General features: G+C 44.8%; 2 protein-coding genes across 3 annotated transcripts in view; one reads left to right on the top strand and one right to left on the bottom strand.

Moving 5' to 3' along the window:
• Positions 1-11056, top strand: part of cc2d1a (coiled-coil and C2 domain containing 1A) — a 133055-nt gene extending 121999 nt beyond the window's left edge. For both annotated transcript variants that reach the window (XM_072248390.1, XM_072248392.1), the window contains 2 exons: positions 3164-3211; positions 5772-11056. In XM_072248390.1, the coding sequence (XP_072104491.1) occupies positions 3164-3211; positions 5772-5792 (69 nt within the window). In that variant the 3' untranslated portion in view covers positions 5793-11056. The remainder of the gene's footprint in view (positions 1-3163; positions 3212-5771) is intronic.
• A 3701-nt stretch (positions 11057-14757) lies between these two features.
• The window catches only part of LOC140191186 (podocan-like protein 1), a 37146-nt gene continuing 27860 nt past the window's right edge, over positions 14758-24043 (bottom strand). The window contains exons 8-10 of the mRNA XM_072248344.1: positions 23359-24016; positions 20022-20170; positions 14758-17037 (exon numbers count right to left, since the gene is read on the bottom strand). Coding sequence (XP_072104445.1) covers positions 16845-17037; positions 20022-20170; positions 23359-24016 — 1000 coding nt within the window. The 3' untranslated portion in view covers positions 14758-16844. The remainder of the gene's footprint in view (positions 17038-20021; positions 20171-23358; positions 24017-24043) is intronic.

Consider the following 24043-nt stretch of genomic DNA (forward strand, 5'->3'; position numbering starts at 1 on the left):
CACTCCTGTCATCCTTTTTTTCTTTACATAACGGAAGAATGCCTTGGGGTTTTCCTTTACCCTACTCGCCAAGGCCTTCTCATGCCCCCTTTTTGCTCTTCTCAGCCCCTTCTTAAGCTCCTTTCTTGCTTCCCTATATTCCTCAATAGACCCATCTGATCCTTGCTTCCTAAACTCATGTATGCTGCCTTCTTCCACCTGACTAGATTTTCTACCTCACTTGTCACCCATGGTTCCTTCACCCTACCATTCTTTATCTAAGTTAAATAAAGACAGCTAAACAACCCTGTGCAAAAGAAGTCAAATTGCATGAAATAAATAAATAAATAATACTGAAAGCACGAGTTGACAGATTTGTGATGGTGAATCTGTCGGTTGTGGAATCAGTTCAGAGTTCTGATGAGTGAAGTTTCCATGCCTGTTCCGAAGCCTGACAATTGTAGGGTAATAACTATCCCTGAATCTGGTGGTGTGGTATCTAAGGCTTCTGTACCTTCTGAGTGATGGTTGAGTGAGAAGGGAGCATGGCCTGGATGGTCTCTTCCTCTGCAATGACGGCCACATTACCAGAGATTCAATGTTAAGGTTATCCAACTAGTTTTAAACTGTTTCTTGGTCTCCCAGTTCTCTATCTCTGTCTAGCCATGAAACCCGCAGATCTCTGCACTTTACAATTCTGTCCTCTGGTCAGTTTTAGTTGTACCTACAGGTGTCTGTATCCTGAATTCTCAAATCTCCTCCCTGCATCTTCTTTCAATTTGCTCACTTCTCATTTCTAGCATCAGGGTTTTATAAGAAGGCAGTATCCACCGTTAGGACCACTAACATCCAGGACATGCCCTCTTCTCATTACTACCATTGTGGAAGAGGTACAGGAGCCTGAAGATGCACACTATAATTTTGGAACATCTTTTTCCCTTTTGCCACCAGGTTGCTGAACGGATCATGAACATCACCTTTTTGCTACTTTGCTCTCTTTGTGCACTATTTATTTATTTCCGAATCAGGTTTATTATCACTGGCATGTGTCATGAAATTTCTTTATGAATTCTGTCAGACCATAAGACATAGCAAATTTAGGCTATTCGGCCCATTGAGACTCCTCCACCATTTGATCATGGATGATCCATTTCCTTCCTAACACCATTCCCCTGCCTTCCCCCTGTAACCTTTCGTGCCCTGACATCAAGAATCTATCAACCTCTGCCTTATGTATACCCAATGACCTAGCCTCCACAGCTGCCTGTGGCAATGAATTCCACAGATCCACCATCCTGTAGCTAAATAAATTCATCCTCATCTTTGTTCTAAATGGACATCCTTCTATTCTGAGGTTGTGTCCTCTGGTCTTAGACATCCTCTCCACATCTACTCTATCTAGGACTTTAAACATTTGATGCGTTTTAGTGAGATGCCCCTTGTTCTTCTAAATTCCAGCAAGTACAGGCCAGAGCCATCAAAACCTCCTTATGTACAAACGTTTTTAATAAGCCCAGAATCATTCTTGTGAATCTCCTTTGAAACTTCTGCAATGTCAGCACTTCTTTTCATAGGGCCCAAAACTGCCCACAATACTCCAAGTAAGGACTGTCCAGTACATCCTTGTTTTTGTATTCTCAAAATGAATGCTAATATTTCACTGGTCTTCCCTCACCACCGTCTCAACCTGAAAGTTAACCTTTGGAGGATCCAGAACAGGGACTCCCAACTCCGTTTGCACCTCGGATTTTTGAATTTTCTCCCCATTTAGAAAATAGTCTGTGTCTTTATTCCTTCTACCAGAGTGCATGACCGTAAACATCCGGACACTGTATTCCGTCTGCCACTTGCCTATTGTCCTAATCCGTCGAAGTCCTTTTGCAGCCTCCCTGCTTCCTCAACACTACCTGCCCTCCACCTATCTTCATATTGTCCACAAACTTGGCCACAACGTCATCAATTCCATCATCCAAATCGCTGACTATTAATATAAAAAGAATCGGTACCAACACTGACCCCTGCGGAACACCACTAGTTACAGGCAGCCAACCAGAAAAGGTTCTTTTTATTCCCACTCTTTGCCTCCTGCCGATCAGCCAATGCTCTATCCATGCAAGAATCTTTCCTGTAGTACCATGGGCTTAATAGCTAAGCAGCCTTATGTGTAGCACCTTGTCAAAGGCCTTCTGAAAATCCAAGTACACAATATCCACCAATTCTCCTTTGTATTTTCCTCAAAAGAATTCCAACTGATTTGTCAGGCAAGATTTTCCCTTAAGGAAACCATGCTGACTTTGGCATATATCACTATGTGCCTCCAAGTATCCTGAAACCTCCTTAACGATTGGCTCCAACAGCTTCCCAACCACTGAGATCAGGCTCACTGGCTTATAATTTCCTTTCTGTTTCCTCCCTCCTTTCAATTTTCCAGTCCACTGGAACCTGAGGAGTCTGAAGGTAGATAAATATTCTGAGGAGAGATCGAGTAGCCTGGGACTGTGCTTGCTGAAATTCAGAAGAATAAGAGGAGATCTGATAGAAGCACATAAAATTGTGAAAGGGATAGATAAGATAGAGGCAGGAAAGTTGCTCCCACTGGTAGGTGAGATTAGAACTAGGGGATGTAGCCTCAAGATTCGCGGGAGTAAATTTAGGATGGAGATGAGGAGGGACTGCTTTTCCCAGAGGGTGGTGAATCTGTGGAATTCTCTGCCCAATGAGGCAGTGGAGGCTACCTCAGTAAATATATTTAAGACCAGGATGGATAGATTTTTGCATAGTATGGGGAAAAGGCAGGTAGGTGGAGATGAGTCCATGGCCAGATCAGTCATGATATTATTGAATGGCAGAGCAGGGTCGATGGGCTATATGGCCTACTCCTGCTCGTATTTGTTTTGTTCTGAATCAGATGGGCTACATCCCAAAGTCCTAGAAGACGTAGTTAAAGAGATTGTGGAGGCATAAGTAATGAATCACCCCACCCCCCCCCCCCATAGGGAAGTTGGCACTGAATGCATGACAACGTTTTGTGAGCTGGTCCCACACAATCCTAGAACTGTTTTGGTCGATGACCCAAACTGTATTTCACTTTGTTTCAATGTACATATGACAAATAAAGCTAATATTTTCAAGTGAAATGTTACACCATCTGACCCTGAGTGTCATTATTCTTCTTTCTAATCAGGATTTGGCCAAGGAAGTGTTGCACAAGAGGAAACTGGTAAATGATGAGGTGAGATCCTACGCATAGTGCTACTTCATTCAGAATGGATACCCATTTACCTGCATAAGTCTTTTCATTAACTTATCCACACTACCCAAAGTAAAGCAATCTAAAAGTAAGAGAGTAAATTGATTGCTGCATCTAAGTTGGCAGTCCATGAGGCTTGAACAGAAGTGGGAGGCAGATGTTCAGTGCAGGATTGCGATTTAAGGAGCCTATGAGAATTCAGTGCCACTTCATAGAACATAGAACATTACAGCACAGTACAGGCCTTTCGGCCTATGATGTTGTGCCAAACTTTTAACCAACTCCAAGATCAATCCAATCCTTCCCTCCTTCATAATCTTCCATTTTCCTATCATCCACGTACCCACCTAAGAGCCTATTAATTGCCCTTAGTGTATCTGCCTTTACCACCACCCTCACAGGATATTCCACACACCCACTGCTGTCTGTGTCAAGCACCTACCTGTGACACAGCCCCCCATACTTTCCTCCAACTACTGTATAATAATAGCTCCTTATATAGGAGGTATTGTTTCTGCCCTTGGAAAAAGTCCCTGTCTATATGTTCTCTCTTTGCCTCTTATCATTATATACACCTCTATTAGGTCACCTTTCATCTTTCTTCTCTCCAAAGTGAAAAACCCGAGCTTGTTCGACTCTCCCTCGTAAGACATGCCCTCTAGTCCAGGCAGCATCCCGGTAACTCTCCTCTGCACCCTCTCTACAACTTACACATATAATGAGGTGGCCAGAACTGAATATAATTAGGAGTGCAGCATTGCCAGTGGAAAAACCTTTGGTTGAGCTGAGGGTTCACTTACCCTCTCCAAGCATAGAATATCCCTTGGTGTTTCTCTGAAGAGCAGGAGGCGTCTGCCTGGATCCAGGGCAATATTATCTTAAAGCAGGCCAAAATGGATAGTTCAGAGTGTTGGAAAACTCTGCAGACCAGGCAGCATCCATGGAGGGAGAAAATCTGTCTGATTTGCCAAATCTTTCCAATATTTTCTGTTCATATTTCAGAGGGTGGTGATTCTGTAGAATTCATTGACACAGACTGTTTTTGGGGACCAAGTCATTGGTTATGTTCTATATAATGTGGAAATTGATAGGTAAGGGTGTGAAAGGTTACAGGGAGAAGGCAGGAGAAGTAGGTTGAGAGGGAAAATAAACCAGCAGAAGTTGGTTGTTATACCTTTGCTATCATACCATGGCCCCTCACGATTCCTCCACTGTCCCCTGCTTGTCCAGCATGCAACATCAAACCTCCAGGTACATCATCTAGCAGGGGTCCCAACCTTTTTTATGCCATGGACCAATACCATTAAGCAAGCGGTCGGTGGACCCCAGTTTGGGAACCCCTAGTCTCTAATGGAATAAAAAAACCGAAGCAATGCCTTTGAGAGCATGTAAGCCAGATAAACCAGGTGCTGTGGTCCTTGATGGCTGTGTCCAGAGTTGTCTGTATTCTTTTTTATGAACCGGAATTATAGAAAAACCCTTCCGGGTTATTACATTCTTTCCCTTGTGCCTGAAGGCTGCTAATATATGGAGTTAACTGGAAAAGATGAAGTGTTCTTGCTGTTACCATGTAATATTGATACAAGTACTGTTTTATGATCTCCCCTGGGGCTTCAGGAGTCCATAACTGGTGTAACAGTATATCAACTCTGAGTTGTTCATTGTTCAATGTTGTCATTAACCTACTAGTAGATATTGGTCATTGTAGAACTATGATGGACTTTCTAAAAAAACTAACTAAACTTCACTTTGCTTTCCCCTTTTTCAATTCAATATCTGTTCTCCCTTTCAATCTCATTGCCCGCACTCTCATTTTCCCTCCCCCCTCCACTCTTCCCCCTCCCCTTTCCTTCCCTCCGCCTTCTCCTTTCTTCCCCTCCTCCTCTCTCAACCTCCTCCCACTCTCTCAACCTCCTCCCACTCTCTCAACCTCCTCCCACTCTCTCAACCTCCTTCCCCTCTCAACCTCCTTCCCCTCTCAACCTCCTTCCTCTCTCAACCTCCTCCCACTTTCTCAACCTCCTTCCCCTCTCAACCTCCTTCCCCTCTCAACCTCCCCCCTCCCCTCACCCTCTCTCAACCTCACCCTCTCTCAACCTCACCCTCTCTCAACCTCACCCTCTCTCAACCTCACCCTCTCTCAACCTCCCCCCTCAACCCCCCCTCGACCTCCCCCTCTCTCAACCTCCCCCCTCAAACTCCCCCCCTCAACCTCCCCCCTCTCTCAACCTCCCCCCCTCTCTCAACCTCCCCCCTCTCTCAACCTCCCCCCCTCTCTCAACCTACACCTCCCTCTACCTCCCCCTCTCGATCTCCCCCTCTCAACCTCCCCCCCTCGACCCCCCCTCGACCTCACCCCTCTCTTAACCTCACCCCTCTCTCAACCTCCCCCTCTCTCAACCAACCTCCCCCCCTCTCAACCTCCCCCCCTCAACCTACCTCCCCCTCCCCCTCCCCCTCCCCCTCCCCCTCCCCCTCCCCTTCCCCCTCCCCCTCCCCCTCCCCCTCCCCTTCCCCCCCCCTCCTCTCTTCCACCTTTTAGCTGCAGAGATTCAGACACTAAAGATCACTGTACTTGGACTGGTGCAGGGTCCTCCTCATGTTCCACCCTACACCGTCATTTGAAGCCTCTTCATCACACCACGCATCTCTAAAGTGAGCCAGCGCCATTGGAGAAGCGGAGTGGCAAACACCCATGAACTTGTCAGGACCTGAGATTCCCACCTTCTGGCCCTGAAGCTCCTTGGAGGACCTCATTCCCACCCTCCCTCCCCACGCACACCAAGATACGGAGCCATGCGGTGGCCGAAGCTGCAACACAGAGACTTGTCAAAATGCCCACGGGCTGTGTGTGTCCCTGTGCTGGAGATGCTTGGAATTCTTGTCAATAGAGACTGGAACTCGAACGGGAAACCACAGATTGGCTTGATTTCCTCTCTTATATGGCCAGGGTCCTGTGAACACTCTTTCTTCCTCCCCCACCCCCCTTGCAGTGCCTGACCTCCCCCCTAACAGCAGGAGGTGGTTTCTGATGTTTTATCTCATCACCTTCTCATGCCTGAGACAAACCCTACGTGAAAGGATTATTGGGTCCAGCGTGATGTTCCCCACATTCTGTCCATATTTTCAATACCGTTCCAATTGCCCAGAGAACTAGAATTGGCCCAGACTTATTAATTCAAATGCATTTTATCCAGTGCTAAGTTTTACCAATGCATTCCAATCTTATATTTTTCTTGTTGATAATAGTCTTCCACCCATGAATGGATGCACTTGAGTTCCTGGCCAGCCTCTAATGCTGTACTGGTTTCAGTAGTGTTTGGTATTTGGCTTTTCCTTAATTGAATGTTGCTATGTGCAGCGGGAGTGGGGGTGCGGTACACCTGTATTGCTGAAATATTCACAGGGTTGTATTGCCAGAGGAAAGTTGAATATCTCCTAGAACCCTTTAGGCGTTAATACCCTGCTAGTTTGGAGTTAATGATCCAGGTTGGAGTTAACGATCCTGCCAGTTCAGTGCTAAGGCTGCAAGTATGTTAATAATGTTGTAAGGGGAATTGGCTGAAAAGAATAGACTGGATTCAATCCTTAGTTGTGTGAATGATACTGGAAGCAGCTGGTAATGTCCTTGCTATAGGTATTATTGGATCCAGGAATGGCATAGTTTCCCATAGGATAATGCAGTTTCTAACCCTAATGAGTGGTTGGTTATAGAAGGCCTTGGAGCTTCCTCAGTGGGTATACTACAGCCTCCAATTGTAGACAGCCCATTCTGAAAATGTTGCAAGATACGTGCCATTTCTGCCTGTCATCAGCTTGTTGTGATTTACAAAATATCGCTGGATCAGGAGCAATAACTTGTGACTGTAATCTTTGAAGACTTTTGATCATCCCGTGACTTACTAAAACAACGCGACGTCTTAGTAAGCTGTAATCCCGAATGACCCTGAGTTTAGACAGCAACCTGTTTGGGGACAAAGGCTGTTTTCAGTCCTGGGCAGGTTACAGATTTCCGCCAGCCCCTAAGTTTGAGGTGTTCAGATATGGGCTTATTAGACAATTAGGCACCTGAGTTCCTATTATACCAGGCATATTTTCAACCTCCAGTAAGAGTTGTTCAGACCTTCAACCTGGCTCTGAGAAAAATGACTCTTGAATTACTTTTTGGCTTTCTATTCCTCCTCTGCCAAAGCCCCAGCCAATACCTAGGCTTGTTTCAGGAGCCCATCCACAATGGACTGTGGAATGCCCAAAGTATCTAGCCCATTGTGGAACAGATATTTTGGGGCAATGCAGCTCTGAGGTTTGATCCTGATGAGAGAAGCAAGTAAGAAAAGGAACAAGTTCCTCCTGAAGTCCGCTAACTAAAGGGGACCGGACTGGTACATTACAGCCTGTCTGCACACTCTTTGTGAGCATGACTAATGCCCACCTCTGCTGGTACATGTAAATCCAGTGAGTGAGCAGTGAAGCACTTGTGTGCTCTTCCCAATGAGGCCCAAGGTATTCTATGGTGCTGATGCTGGGAGCTGCCACTTAACTGTGCCTGCGTGGTCACAGTTTCTGCCTTAGCTGCTTTTCCAAGACATTTGGATATGACTAGCGCAGTGATGAACTGAATAAGACCACAGAAAAGCAGCAACAGGAACTGTGATACTGGCCCAACCACAGCACAAAGTGATTGAGATCAGATGGATGTTTTGCTGGCCTTTTGGTCCAAGGATTAAGCAGGGTAAATAGATTTCATCAATGAATGGTGTGAGGAAGAAGGAATGTGGAATTTAAAAAACAGGTGAAATGAGGAAAAACACTTTCACGCAGAGAATGGTAATGATGTGGAACTTGCTGCCTGTGAAAATGAAGTTTCCAGGATTCAGAAATCAATATTATTTATTGTCATTTTTCAGAACACGAGTGTAAAGGGTAAACAAAATGATTGTTACTCTGGATCCAAAGCAGCATAATAAAACACAATAAGCATAAAGAACACAATAAGGAAACAAATATAAATACAAAAGCAATCCTGTAAATCATAATATACAATGTCATCCAGCCATTTGCTTCCTCCCTGGGTGAAGAAGCACTCACTATTTCTATAAATGCTGGGAAACTCTCTGCCACAATTAGCTTTGCGACATGAACGCAGCTCGGATTATTATCCTAATAAATATATTTTTTAATCAATAGGTAATTGAGAGTACATTAAGTTGCGCCAGAATATAAAATGTATATTTACTTAAAGCAATAATTTGGCATTACAGCGAGTACTGTTGGATAGAACATTATTTCCGGTGAGTACCCAAGAATGCAATATATCTCTGTATGTTTATACACAAACACTTTAACATGATGTAAATATTAACTGAAATTTAAGGCTCTGTGGGAATTTTGGATTAAGAAGATAGGATGAAACTACATCTGCACTACAGCAGAGTTGGTCTTGCTGTTACCTCTCCTTGGGTGTAAGGATGCAATGATAGACATGGGTCAGGTTAATGAGCATACTTTCTGCCTTGGGAGGTAACGCCCCTGAACTGCCTTGAGATTTTAAGGTGATGTTCTGATGTTTCCAAGGTCTATTGATCTCAGAGCAAAATGGAACCATGCACATCTATCCCCTTTGAAGTCAAAGGGGCTGAAAGAGGATCTGAAGTAGAATCTGATTACTGGTATGCAGAGCAACTGTCAGCAGAGAGTTTGACTGCACAGCTGAAGACCATTTGGTTCTCTGTGCCCGTGTTGGCTCCTTGAAAAAGCATTGACTCAGATTCATTTCCCTGATCTATGACCATGAAGATCTTCTCTCTTTGATTATTTATCCAATTCACTTTTGAAATTTGTTATTGAATCTGCATTGGGCAATTCCTTCCCTATCAACACAGTTTCTGTGAATTTAACTTATTTTTCCTCTAATAGAGAAGGCTAGATCACTCAGCAGGTCAGGTGGCATCAGTAGAACGAGAAACAGCGTTAACATCTTGGGTGAAGACCCTCTACAGGGAGAGGAACTGAAACATTTATCCATTTCTCACTCCACAGATGCTGCCTGGCCTACTGAGTGTTTTTATGTTTTTAAAAATTTTGGATTTCCAGCATTTGAATTTAATTTTACTTTATTTTTTCTCTCCCCCTTCAGCCCTTGACTTATTGAACTGGGTTTATCCTTAGCCATGCTATATATTGTATTTTTGTGTTTTTCAAACAGCTGCTGTAAAGTGAGAGGACAGCATAAAGAAAACACTGTGTGACTTTGTGCTTAAATGTGAACTTAACGTTACAGGCAGCTCCATAGATTGGAACTTGAAGCTCCTCCTGTCTGCAAGAGGCTGTGGCTTGTATGCAGGAGGTGGGGCTTTTTGAGGAAGGTGTTAGTCAGACAGGCCCTTCTGCAAGAGACAGGGTCAAAAGTGGGTGGGCCTTGTAAACCGGAGACTGGACATTTAGAGGGTGGGCATGTCAACAGGAGGTGGAGTCAGAAGTGGGTGTGTCCTGTCAGTAGGAGGTAGAGCTTTTAGAAGGTGGGGTCTATCAGCAGTATGTGAGGTCAGAGGTTGTCGGACCTCTCAACAGGAGGTGTGGGTCAGTAGTGTGGGGCCTGGTGAAGGAGAATAGTGGGGTTGAATAGTTGCTGTCTTAGTTCAGAGATATGGTAAGGGAGGAAACCCCTTTATAAGCATAAATGTTTCAAAGCAGAACTCCTTTACTAGAACTGATGAGTGGATAATCAATGATTTGATGGAGCAAAACTCATCCACCTCTCAATATTTCCTAACCCGTCAGTAATGATGTTGTGCCTTATTTTTGTTTTATTAAATTGTGACAATCTCCCTGCACTGATTGTACTCTGCATAAATGGAGTTCAGAGTGGGAAGTTTCACCAGAAGAGTGACCCAGGGTAGGAATTTCTGCAGGTATTCAGGAGGCTGTTCCTCCTCGTCACAGGGAGTACCTGTGCTAACGTGAACCTTGGAGGGTAGTTCACTAATAGTAGGAGGGATCAGCTATTCAGATAATAAATGCAATTTGTTAATTAATCCTCAGCATTAAGCACTGGTACCATTTATAAGTGTCATCCTGACCAGCCAATTCTCCCTCCTCAAGTCTGTGGTATGGGAGTGTTGCTTAGTAAGAGAGAGGACATCTTCCCGTTCTTCCAATGGAAATCTTACCATTCCTCAGCCGGACATCTTCCCGTTCCTTCAATGAAAATCTTCCTATTCCTCCACGGGACATTTTACCGTTCCTCTGTGGATCATGTGACATCTTCGGCTGATAACTGGTAAAAGGTTGGAGAATGACCTGTCCCTCCTGCTTTCCATCTTGGACTAGTTGCAGTCAACAGCTCTCACTTACATGTCCTGGTTTAAACAAAATACACTAAAATCCATTTGAGGAAGACCGAAAGATGTGGGTGTTGGCTTTGGGTGCATCAAGCCTGCTGAGCTACCAGCTGACTAAGATGGTGTTTCTTGCACGTCATTCTTGTTTCTGTTTATGGATATTAATTTATCTGTATTGGAAACTATCCTAAGCAATCAGAATTATGGGAATGCTGAGGCTGGTCCTGGTGGTTTAACTCATTAGAGAGAGTTCATGACCCTATTCCCTGTGAACCGCCATGCACTTATCCACAAAGGAGCTGTCATTTTCATCTCTGACTGAGGCATTGCTGCTGTAGAGGGGAGGGGGGGTGGTTGTGTTGCTGGTGTTCAGAATTCAGTCAAGTGCCTGCTAACTCTGTACTGAATGTTTTACAATTTGAAAAGTAATGTATAAAGTGGAGATGATTCTTGACAATAAAGACAAATAAATATTTAGTGAACAGTTGTTCTTCATCATTTGCAATTTTTTTTTTCTCATTAACAACTTCTACCAAGTGGACTAATTTGGTGTCTCCTCCTACATTTCCTCATACATTGTTACCCTATTTTAGAATAAAAGACAAAGGTGAAAAACATTTGTGTTCAGTTAGGTTGGCACATTTCATAGAACATAGAACATTACAGTATAGTATAGGCCCTTTGGCCTGACTTTTTGACCTACTCTTAAACTCAATCTAACCTTTCCCTCCTACATACCCCTCAGTGTTCTATCAATTAATGTGCCTACCTAAGAGTTTTTTAGATGCTGGTATTCTTCAAATGAGAATTTCCTTTGCACTTTTTTGAACATTGTGCATACACAAAAGGTGCTATACAAATGTATATTTGTCGGGCTGTCTTGATGGACAAGTGGATCAAACAATTTGAACCGACTGTGTGAAGAATCACTGCTCCTAGAGATTTGTTCTAAAGTTCAGCAACTGAAGGATACCAAAATACGTAATGAATGGCTCAGTTGGTAAGCTTAGAATTGGAAACAGATCTTGATTGAAATACATAGAAACATACATAGAAAATAGGTGCAGGAGTAGGCCATTCGGCCCTTCGAGCCTGCACCCCAATTTATTATGATCATGGCTGATCATCCAACTCAGAACCCCGCCCCAGCCTTCCCTCCATACCCCCTGACCCCTGTAGCCACAAGGGCCATATCTAACTCCCTCTTAAATATAGACAATGAACTGGCCTCAACTGTTTCCTGTGGCAGAGAATTCCACAGATTCACCACTCTCTGTGTGAAGAAGTTTTTCCTAATCTCGGTCCTAAAAGGCTTCCCCTCTATCCTCAAACTGTGGCCCCTCGTTCTGGACTTCCCCAACACCGGGAACAATCTTCCTGCATCTAGCCTGTCCAATCCCTTTAGGATCTTATACGTTTCAATCAGATCCCCCCTCAATCTTCTAAATTCCAACGAGTACAAGCCCAGTTCATCCATTCTTTCTTCATATGAAAGTCCTGCCATCCCAGGAATCAATCTGGTGAACCTTCTTTGTACTCCCTCTATGGCAAGGATGTCTTTCCTCAGATTAGGGGACCAAAACTGCACACAATACTCCAGGTGTGGTCTCACCAAGGCCTTGTACAACTGCAGTAGTACCTCCCTGCTCCTGTACTCGAATCCTCTCGCTATAAATGCCAGCATACCATTCGCCTTTTTCACCGCCTGCTGTACCTGCATGCCCACTTTCAATGACTGGTGTATAATGACACCCAGGTCTCGTTGCACCTCCCCTTTTCCTAATCGGCCACCATTCAGATAATAATCTGTTTTCCTATTTTTGCCACCAAAGTGGATAACTTCACATTTATCCACATTAAATTGCATCTGCCATGAATTTGCCCACTCACCCAACCAATCCAAGTCACCCTGCATCCTCTTAGCATCCTCCTCACAGCTAACACTGCCACCCAGCTTCGTGTCATCCGCAAACTTGGAGATGCTGCATTTAATTCCCTCATCCAAGTCATTAATATATATTGTAAACAACTGGGGTCCCAGCACTGAGCCTTGCGGCACCCCACTAGTCACCGCCTGCCATTCTGAAAAGGTCCCGTTTATTCCCACTCTTTGCTTCCTGTCTGCTAACCAACTCTCCACCCACACCAATACCTTACCCGCAATACCGTGTGCTTTAAGTTTGCACACTAATCTCCTGTGTGGGACCTTGTCAAAAGCCTTCTGAAAATCCAAATATACCACATCCACTGGTTCTCCCCTATCCACTCTACTAGTTACATCCTCAAAAAATTCTATGAGATTCGTCAGACATGATTTTCCTTTCACAAGTCCATGCTGACTTTGTCCGATCATTTCACCGCTTTCCAAATGTGCTGTTATCACACCCTTGATAACTGACTCCAGCAGTTTCCCCACCACCGACGTTAGGCTAACCGGTCTATAATTCCCCGGTTTCTCTCTCCCTCCTTTTTTAAAAAGTGGAGTTACATTAGCCACCCTCCAATCCTCAGGAACTAGTCCAGAATCTAACGAGTTTTGAAAAATTATCACTAATGCATCCACTATTTCTTGGGCTACTTCCTTAAGCACCCTGGGATGCAGACCATCTGGCCCTGGGGATTTATCTGCCTTCAATCCCTTCAATTTACCTAACACCACTTCCCTACTAACATGTATTTCGCTCAGTTCCTCCACCTCACTGGACCCTCTGTCCCCTACTATTTCTGGAAGATTATTTATGTCCTCCTTAGTTAAGACAGAACCAAAGTAATTATTCAATTGATCTGCCATGTCCTTGCTCCCCATAATCAATTCACCTGTTTCTGTCTGCAGGGGACCTACATTTGTCTTTACCAGTCTTTTCCTTTTCACATATCTATAAAAGCTTTTACAGTCCGTTTTTATGTTTCCTGCCAGTTTTCTCTCATAATCTTTTTTCCCCTTCCTAATTAAGCCCTTTGTCCTCCTCTGCTGAACTCTGAATTTCTCCCAGTCCTCAGGTGAGCCACTTTCTCTGGCTAATTTGTATGCTTCTTCTTTGGAATTGATACTATCCCTAATTTCTCTTGTCAGCCACGGGTGCACTACCTTCCTTGATTTATTCTTTTGCCAAACTGGGATGAACAATTGTCGTAGTTCATCCATGCAACCTTTAAATGCTTGCCATTGCATATCCACCGTCAATCCTTTAAGTGCCATTTGCCAGTCTATCTTAGCTAATTCACGTCTCATACCTTCAAAGTTACCCCTCTTTAAGTTCAGAACCTTTGTTTGTGAATTAACTATGTCACTCTCCATCTCAATGAAGAATTCCACCATATTATGGTCACTCTTACCCAAGGGGCCTCTCACGACAAGATCGCTAATTAACCCTTCCTCATTGCTCAAAACCCAGTCCAGAATAGCCTGCTCTCCAGTTGGTTCCTCGACATGTTGATTCAAAAAACCATCCCGCATACATTCCAAGAAATCCTCTTCCTCAGCACCTTTACCAATTTGGTTCACCCAATCTACATGTAGATTGAACTCACCCATTATAACTGCTGTTCCTTTATTGCACATATTTCTAATTTCCTGTTTAATACCATCTCCGACCTCACTACTACTGTTAGGTGGCCTGTACACAACTCCCACCAGCGTCTTCTGCCCCTTAGTGTTACGCAGCTCTACCCATATCGATTCCACATCTTCCCGGCTTATGTCCTTCCTTTTTATTGTGTTAATCTCTTCTTTAACCAGTAACGCCACCCCACCTCCCCTTCCTTCATGTCTATCCCTCCTGAATATTGAATATCCCTGAACGTTGAGCTCCCATCCCTGGTCACCCTGGAGCCATGTCTCTGTGATCCCAACTATATCATAATCATTAATAACAATCTGCACTTTCAATTCATCCACCTTATTACGAATGCTCCTTGCATTGACACACAAAGCCTTCAGGCACTCTTTTACAACTCTCTTAGTCCTTTTACAATTATGCTGAAAAGTGGCCCTCTTTAATGCTTGCCCTGGATTTGTCGGCCTGCCACTTTTACTTTTCTCCATAGTACTTTTTGTTTCTACCCTCACTTTACACCCCTCTGTCTCTCTGCACTGGTTCCCATCCCCCTGTAGTGAACTAACCTCCTCACGCCTAGCCTCTTTAATTTGATTCCCACCCCCCAACCATTCTAGTTTAAAGTCACCTCAGTAGCCCCCGCTAATCTCCCTGCCAGGATATTGGTCCCCCTAGGATTCAGGTGCAACCCGTCCTTTTTGTACAGGTCACGCCTGCGCCAAAAAAGGTCCCAATGATCCAAAAACTTGAATCCCTGCCCCCTGCTCCAATCCCTCAGCCACACATTTATCCTCCACCTCATCGCATTCCTACTCTCACTGTCGCGTGGCACAGGCAGTAATCCCGAGATTACTACCTTTGCGGTCCTTTTTCTCAACTCCCTTCCTAACTCCCTATATTCTCCTTTCAGGACCTCATCCTTTTTCCTACCTATGTCATTGGTACCTATATGTACCACGACCTCTTGCTCCTCACCCTCCCACTTCAGGATATCTTGGACACGATCAGAAATATCCCGGACCCTGGCACCAGGGAGGCAAGCTACCATCCGGGTCTCTGGACTGCGTCCACAGAATCGCCTATCTGACCCCCTTACTATCGAGTCCCCTATCACAACTGCCCTCCTCTTCCTTGCCCTACCCTTCTGAGCTACAGGGCCGGACTCTGTGCCGGAGGCACGGCCACTGTCGCTTCCCCCGGGTAAGCCGTCCCCCCCAACAGTACTCAAACAGGAGTAGCTGTTGATAAGGGGCACAGCCACCGGGGTACTCCCTATTACCTGACTTTTCCCCTTCCCCCTCCTAACCGTGACCCACTTGTCTGCCTCCCGTGGCCCCGGCGTGACCACCTGCCTGCAACTCCTCTCTATCACCTCCTCACTCTCCCTGACCAGACGAAGGTCATCGAGCTGCAGCTCCAGTTCCGTAACATGCAAGGCCTTAATAAATCAGCACTATATTGTGGATGCTCCTTTTAATTTGTCAGCTAAGACTTGCTTGTCCTATTGATTTATGGGAATATTTTATTGAAGAATTGAGAGTTCTCCATGAGTACTAGATGTTTCAATCGGGTAAAACATAGAATGCTGGAGCAACTCAGCAAGTCAGGCAGCATCTATGAAGAGGAATAAACAATCAATATTTTGGGCTAAGACCTTAATCAGGACTGCAAAGAATGGGGAAAGAAGCCAGAATAAGGTGTAGGGAGGGAAAAAGGGTACAAGGAGGTGGTAGGTGAGTGAATGGGGGGGGGGGATAGGTGGCAAAGTAAAAAGCTGGGAGGTGATAGGTGAAGAGGTAAAGGGTTGAAGAAGGAATCTGATAGGAGAGGACGATGGACCGTGGAAGAATTGAAGGAATGAGGGGAGCCAGAGGAAATTGATGGACATATGAGGAAAAGGGAAGGGGTGAAAGGGTAACCAGAATGGGGAATAAAAAAAACAAGACCGTGAGTTACCAGAAGTTAGAAAAATAGATGTTCATGCCATCAGGTTGAAGGCTACCCAAAGGGAATATGAGGTGTTGCTCCTCCAATCTGAGTTTAGCCTCGTCGTGGCTATAGAGGAGGCTCTGGTCAGACTTATCTGAACAGGAATATCTGGCTTTATCATAGCAGTTTCCATCCCCCATAGTCTTTCTATTTAACCAGGTAATTAGCGAAAGAGGACAGTGTGGACTGAGTGCAGGAATAATTCATTTACATTTAATTACTGAATCTTTCATTATGTAATTACATCATCTTTCAATAAAAGCAAAAAATACTGCAAGCATTCAGGTGGTTAGGATCCTCTGTCGTGATATAAGCAGTTAATGTTTCAGATGTGGGGCACTTCATCAGAACTCATCAGTTTCTCATTTCTCATTTCTCTCTCCACAGATGGTGCCCAAACCTGCTGAGTATTTGAAGAATTTTCTGTTTTATTTCAGGTTTGGAGCATCTGATAGTTTTCTTGTTCGGGTTTATCATTATGCTGGTGTCACTAAACAGTTTTATGTTTAACTACTTACAATTTATTGACTCTTAGAGAAGTCAAATACATTTAATATAAAGTCAGGTTGATATGATCAGCAGAAAGTAGGTTGAGGTTATGACTGCTCCAGGTAATGGGTTTGTTTAAGTTTATCAATTGGTGAGCTCCGACAGTAAGGGCTCTTAAGTTGGTGTCTCATGATTGCGTTACTCACTGTTCTAGCTGGCTATGGACAGCCTCTGCGTTCCTCAGCTCAGCTGACTGCTTGTATTTCTTTGCCTGGCCACTGCGTTGATGCTGTCTGCTTGAGTCGGTTCTTCCAAGTCACTGTGCAAAAGGACATTGATGTGCTCTAGGTTTCCTGTCAGATCTAGAACTTGCAGATGTTGCAGTCCCATGAATGCTTTCCTCTCCAGACCTGCAGAAGTCAACCGGTTTGACCTACAAGAATAAACCAGGTACAGTGATAAATGTCAGTGGTGATGTGCTGAGAGGCAGGGTTGTGCCAACTTTAACCAATGACAGTTTGTGGAGATCCAGAATGATGGCATGCTGCAGTGTGGAAAGGATTGCTCAGAGATTGGGAGTCAATTTGCAAACCTCACTGCTGGTGATGTGCTCATGGCAATTGTTTATTTGTATTAAATTCAGTGTATGCTCAGTGGTCATTTTATTAGGTAACACCTGTACCTAATAAAGTGGCCTCTGAGTGTCTGTCCACGGTCTTCTGCAATCATTCAAGGCTCAATGTGTTGTGCTTTCAGGGATGCTCTTCTCCACACCAATGTTGTGGTAATTTGAGTTCCTATCACCTACCTGTCAGTTTGAACTAGTCTGGCCATTATCCTCTGACCTCCCTCATTAGTAAGGCATTTTCACCCTCAGAACTACCGCTTGCTGGTTTTTTTTGTTTCTTGCACCATTCTCTAACTCTAGGGACTATTGTGTGTGAAAGTCCCAGGAGATTAGCAGTTTCTGAGATACTCAAACCACTCCCTCTGATCAATCCATGGTCAAAGTCACTTGGATCACATTTCTTCCCCATTCTGATGTTTGGTATGAATAACTGAACATCTTGTTATGTCTGCAATCTTTTATGCATTGAGTTGCTGCCACATGATTGGCTGTTTAGATATTTGCATTAACGAGTAGGTGTACCTAATAAAGTTGCCACTAAGTGTATTTAAGTAGATTACGAAATCCTACTAAACTAGTGGCAAGTATGGTTGATAAAAATAGTCTTGGGATCATGGTGGGAACCATCTGCTTGTTAGCAGAGGGCAAAACTATCCTAGAGATTGAGTATGTATCTATATTGGAGGCCCACTGAGGGCAGGAGAGATGGAGTTGTGGGAACTCCCACTGAAGAGTTTGGGGGAAGTTGAGTCTGGGAACCAGCGATTTTATTTGGAGGAAAAGTATTGAAAGTTGGGGCCAGAGGCAATGGGGAAGTTAGAGCTTGGGCAGATTGGGTGAGTCATTGCTGAAGGATCGAAGATGGGGGACAAAACCGAGAGATGGTCTACATTTAGCACAATGAAACTATGGTAGTTACCTGGAGAGTGACCAACGGGAGCATTGGGACCAAGTGGGTGTGAGTAATAGTGAGCAGACACCGGCACAAACTGACCCAGGCAAGCTGATCAGTACTTTGGGTTTTATCCAAATATAGGTGACCGTATGGTCAGCTTGGCAAGACAAGTGGGGCAGAAGAAACTCTTTTGGGATGCCCACTCAACGTGGTGGAGGAACTCAACAGGTCAGGCGACATATTCCCCTCCATAAATTCTGCCTGATCTGCTGAGTTCCTTCATTCAGTAGGAGCAGAATTAAACCATTCAGCCTGCTCCTCTTGTGCTCAAGGTTTCCAGCATCTGCAGAATCTCTTGTGCTTGCTGCCTCCTTGGAGGCACATTGGTGCTGGCTGACCTAGTTTCTGAACTCCAAGTACCAACTAGCGTCTTAGATAGGGGATTTAAAGAGATTAGCTTATTTGTTACATGTACATCAAAGCATGCAGTGAAATGTGTAGTTGTATCAAATCAAACCAGTGGGGAGTGTGCTGGGGGCAGCCCCAAGTGTTAGTACGCTTCCTGCACCAACATAGCATGCCCACAACTTACTAACCTAAACTGTACGAATTGGAATGTCAGAGTAAACCAGAGCACGCAGAGGTAGCCCATGTGGTAACAATCTCCTTACAAGAAGCGACTGGAATTGAACCTCAATCGCTGATTGCCGGCACTGTAAAGCCATGTGCGAACCCCCATGCTATTGTGCCACCCACGATTCGAATTTATTATCTCTTGTTGCCTTTGAGATTTTCCTCCTTCCTGATGGCAGCAGGGGTCACAAATGAGCTTCCCCCCTCACTATCCCAACACAAGCAACCCAGCTGAGAATTGGACTGCAGCTCATAAAACCTATAGAGGTCGCATAAAAGCAGAGGAGATCAAAGCAGGAATATGCCATTTCATCCTGTGAGTCTGCTCTCCCATTCAACAAGGTCTACCTTGACACAATTTTCCAGCTCTGTCCCCATTTTCCTTAATTCCTTTGATACCTGTTAATCTCCATTTACAATCCAATCAATTACAGAGTCTCTGCAACCCTCTGAGGTAGAAAATTTCAAAGATTTGCCAACACCTTAAGTGAAGAAATTTATGTCCTAAATGGCCCATCCCTTATTTAGAGCCTGAGTTCCCTAGTTCCAGACCCCTCACTCTGGGGTCCTTGCATCCACCCTCTGAAGAATTTTGTATGTTTCCACAAGAAAACCGCTTACAAACTCTTAAGAAATTGGTCTAGCCTACTCATTCCCTGCTCACGACAGATCTGGAAAGAGTACAGAGGAGGTTTATGAGAATGTTGACAGCATTCAAGGGACTAAGTTATGGAGAGAGGTAGAATAGGTTCTTTCATTGGATTGTAGGAGACTGAGGGGTGATTTTATAGAGGGGTACAAAAGTGAGAGGCATAGATAGGGTGAAGGCATTCAACTTCCTTCCCCCCCCCAGGGTTGGAGAAATCAATAACTAGAGGGCACAGGTTTAAGGTTGGGGGGGAGAGATTTAATAGGAATTTGGGGGGCAACTTTTTTCACCCAGAGTGTGGTGGGTGTATGGAACAAGTTGCCAGAGAAAGCAGTTGAGAGAAGTACATTAACCACATTTAAGATGCACATGGACAGATAATGGATAGGGAAGGTTTATAGGATATTGGCTAATGCAGGCAAATCAGATTAATTTAGATGGGAATCTTGGACAGCATGGACCATTTGGACCAAAAGGCCTTTTTCCATGCTGCATGAATCTACCATCCTAGCAACTGTCTTGGTGAATGGTTGATGCCCTTCCTCTGTAGTTTCCACATCCGTCCTGTAGCAGAGAGAGAAAAAAGTGGTGCAGACAAAGCAGTGGGCTTACCTCAGAACGATGACTTTAATATTTAAAGTGGAGGCAAAGGAGTCCGAGGTGATCATTGAAATGTGGTTATTCTGCAGGTAGATGTACTCCAGCGATTCCGGGAGGTCCGGAGGCACGTAGGACAACTTGTTATATCCCAGATCCAATAACTAAAAGAAACAAAAGTAGATTGATTATATTTTCAAATACCTGTAACGTTAAATATTCTTGACTTGCTCAATGCCTAATGTGCCTGGGCAGGAAATCTGCTTTCGGTTGCTCATACTAAATGAGTGGGTGTCATCTGCTGGTTGACTTTACTGGTTGAAGGTGAGTAGAATGAGCAGTTGATGCTTCTGCACCCGTTTTGCAGGTGACCAGAGCTTCTACCCACATCCTTTCCTTTCACGTGCTCTCATTTGTCTGAAACTCAGCACTTTGTGCCTCACTGTTATAAAACTATTGAATGATTCCCTTGTACAATAAGATGGACTCTTGATGTCACAATAGTCATAGAGCAATGGAACACAGAAACAGGCCTGTCAGTCCATTTAGTCCGTGCTGAACTACTATTATTACTATCATTATTCTGCTGTGTTCCCATCGACCCACAGCAGGCAGTGAAGAAAGCTAATGGCATGTTGGCCTTCATAACAAGGGAAGTTGAGTATAGGAGTAAAGAGGTCCTTCTGCATTTGTACGTGGCCCTGGTGAGACCACACCTGGAGTATTGTGTACAGTTTTGGTCTCCAAATTTGAGGAAGGACATTCTTGCTATTGAGGGAGTGCAGCGTAGGTTCACAAGGTTAATTCCTGGGATGGCGGGACTGTCATATGTTGAAAGATTGGAGCGACTGGGCTTGTATACACTGGAATTTAGAAGGATGAGAGGGGATCTGATTGAAACATATAAGATTATTAAGGAATTGGACACGCTAGAGGCAGGAAACATGTTCCTGATGTTGGGGGAGTCCAGAACCAGAGGCCACAGTTTAAGAATAAGGGGTAGACCATTTAGAACGGAGTTGAGGAAAAACTTTTTCACACAGAGGGTTGTGGTTCTGTGGAATGCTCTGCCTCAGAAGGCAGTGGAGGCCAATTCTCTGGATTCTTTCAAGAAGGAGATAGAGCTCTTAAAGATAATGGAGTCAAAGGATATGGGGAGAAGGCAGGAAAAGGGTACTGATTGTGGATGATCAGCCATGATCACAGTGAATGGTGGTGCTGGCTCAAAGGGCTGAATGGCCTACTCCTGCACCTACTGTCTATTATCTATTGAGCTACATCTGGCCCATAGCCCTCCATACCCCTCCCATCCATGAACTTATTCAAACTTCTCTTAAATGTTGAAATTGACCCTGCATCTACCACTTCTGCTGGCAGCTTGTCCACATGCTCACCACTCTCTGAATGAAGAAGATCCCCCTCATGTTCCCCTTTAACATTTCACCTTTCACCCTTAACCCATAACCTCTACTTCTAATCACAATCTACCTCATTATGATCCTTGGGCACCTTATTGTCCACCTGCATTGCACTTTCTCTGGAGTTGTTAATACCTTATTCTACTTTGTGGTAATTGTTTTATCTTATACCTCCTCAGTATTGTAACAAACTAATTTGTGTGACCAGTATGCAAGATAAGCTTTTCACTGTACCTCAGTATATGTGACAATAATAAACAGCAGCAAGATTAGATTCAATTCCCTCTTATGTCTGTAAGAAGTTTGTACGTTTTCCCGGTGACTGCATGGATTTCCTCTCGGTGCTCCAGTTTCCTTCCACATTCCAAAGACACAAGATTTAGAGTTAGTAAATTGTGGGCGTGCTATGTTGGTGCCAGAAGTATGCCAGCACTTGCAGGCTGCTCAAATCCTTGTTGATTTGATTTAATTTGACACAAAATGATAGATTTCATGTACGTTTCAGGCAGCAGCAGGAACTGAACCCTGATCGGTTATCGCTGCAACATGATCCCCCCACCTATCTCAACACCAGTGACCAAGCTGAGAATTGGACTGTGGCACTCTCAAAACAGAGATTGGAGCAGCCCATTTGAACCTTTGAGCCTGCTCTGCCATTCAGTGAGATTTACTTTGACACCATTTTCCTGTCCTATCCCCATATCCCTTGATCTCAAAGATGACTGCCCACTGCTTTGGCTGCACCATTTGCTTGTAACTGCCACTGGATGGATGTGAGGACCAAAGAGGAAGGACACCAAACATTCACCAAATTGGTTCCTAGGATGAGACAAATAAAACTAATCTTACAACCAATTCCTCCTGCTTTTGTGGTTTCCCCTGAATGGTCAGGTTTCTTCCCATATCCCAAAGACTTGCTGGTAGGTTTAGTTGGCTATTTAAGTTTCCTCTTGGTACATGTGAATAACAAAAAAAAAATCAAAGGAACATAAGTGAGAGAGAATGAGCTAAGGGGAAATAATGAGAGGGATTCATGGAATAGAACTGATTTGTACACTCTAAGTTAGATGCCAACCTTTCTGGTTTTGGGAACACAGTCCCGTGTACTAGAAGGCATGAAATCTCTTCACTGTGTTCCAATCCACATGTACTAAAGTTGAGGTTGTCATCCTTTCCTCACTGTTCAGTATCACCTCCTCCTTACCACCTTGTGGTATTCAACTTCTGGGGCACATCCTGTAAGCTTCGCTGTACATTTTGGCGCCTAATATGAATGCCTGATCTAGTGATAGTGGAGGGAAGGATATAGATCAGCACCCAGTAGCCTGAAACAGGGTTACCAAAGAAGGTAGGCGGTTGTTTGCCAATGGTCTCATGCTAGAGATCTCACTCTAACCTTGGAACTATTTATTTAGAGAAACGGCACGGAACAGGCCCTCCCAGTCCAATGAGCCGTGCCACCCACAGCCCACCAATTTAACCCTCGCCTGATCGCAGTACAACTTACAATGACCAATCAACCTACTAATCGGTGTGTCTTTAGACTGGGGGAGGAAACGGAAGCACCTAAAGGAAACCCACATATTCACGGGAAGGACGTGCAAACTTCCTATGGACGGTTCCAGAATTAAATTCTGAACTCCGACACCCCAAGTTGTGATAGCGTCATGTTAACAGCTACGCTACTGTGGTGTCCCACCCATTCAGCATAGGGACAATTTAGTGGCCAATTAACTCGTGTCCTCGGGATGTGGGAGGAAACTGGAGCATCTGGGGGAAGCACAACACCCAAGGACAGGATGGAACCTGTTTCAGCTCGACCCACTGCATGGATGCTCATGGGCATAAATTGCAGGTGTGTTGAGCGACACGCCTGGTGGAGGGATGCTCCTCAGAAATGCAGCCACTGCCGCTTGTCCCGTTTTGCTACTTGCCTTGAGGTTGGGGACCTGGCCCCAGGTTCCTGGTTCTATCTTGCGGACGGTCAGCTCATTGTGATTGAGGCGCAGTTCCCGCAGGGCCTTCATGTTGCGCAGACTCATGACAGAGAGCCGGTTGATCTGACCGTGCTGCGCGATCAGAGTTTCCAGGCCGGGCGGCAGCCCGCTGGGAAGCTGCGTCAGGTGGTTGCCCGACAGGTCGATCCTCTTCAAGCGATGAAGCTTCCGAAAAGCCAGTCGGTGAACGTGCTTGCTGTGGAGTTTGTTGTAGCTCAGGTTCAACTCGGTCAGGTGGTACGTGGTGACAAAGTCACTGGGACCGATCTCTTGGATGCCATTGTGGAGGAGCATGAGAGAGTTGACTCGGCGAGGGAGACCATCCGGGACCTTTCCCAGCGGATTGTTAAACAGGTGAAGAGTGTGCAAATTTCTCACCTTTGCGAAAGCCCCCCTATGGATCCCAGCACTGGTGATACGGTTGTTTTGAAGCAGTAGGTATTCCAGGTTCCGGATCCCATTGACGCTGCTCTCGGAAATGGAGGTGATGCGGTTCTTCCCCAGCTGCAGGATGACAATGTTGGGTGGGAGTCCTTCTGGGATCTTCACCAGGCCGTTACTGGACAGATCCAGGTACTCCAGCCCCTTCATTTTACTGTGAAGTACAAAACAGAAAGAAGTC

Source organism: Mobula birostris, chromosome 32 (assembly GCF_030028105.1).
Source record: "Mobula birostris isolate sMobBir1 chromosome 32, sMobBir1.hap1, whole genome shotgun sequence".
In the NCBI taxonomy this organism is placed as follows: domain Eukaryota; kingdom Metazoa; phylum Chordata; class Chondrichthyes; order Myliobatiformes; family Myliobatidae; genus Mobula; species Mobula birostris.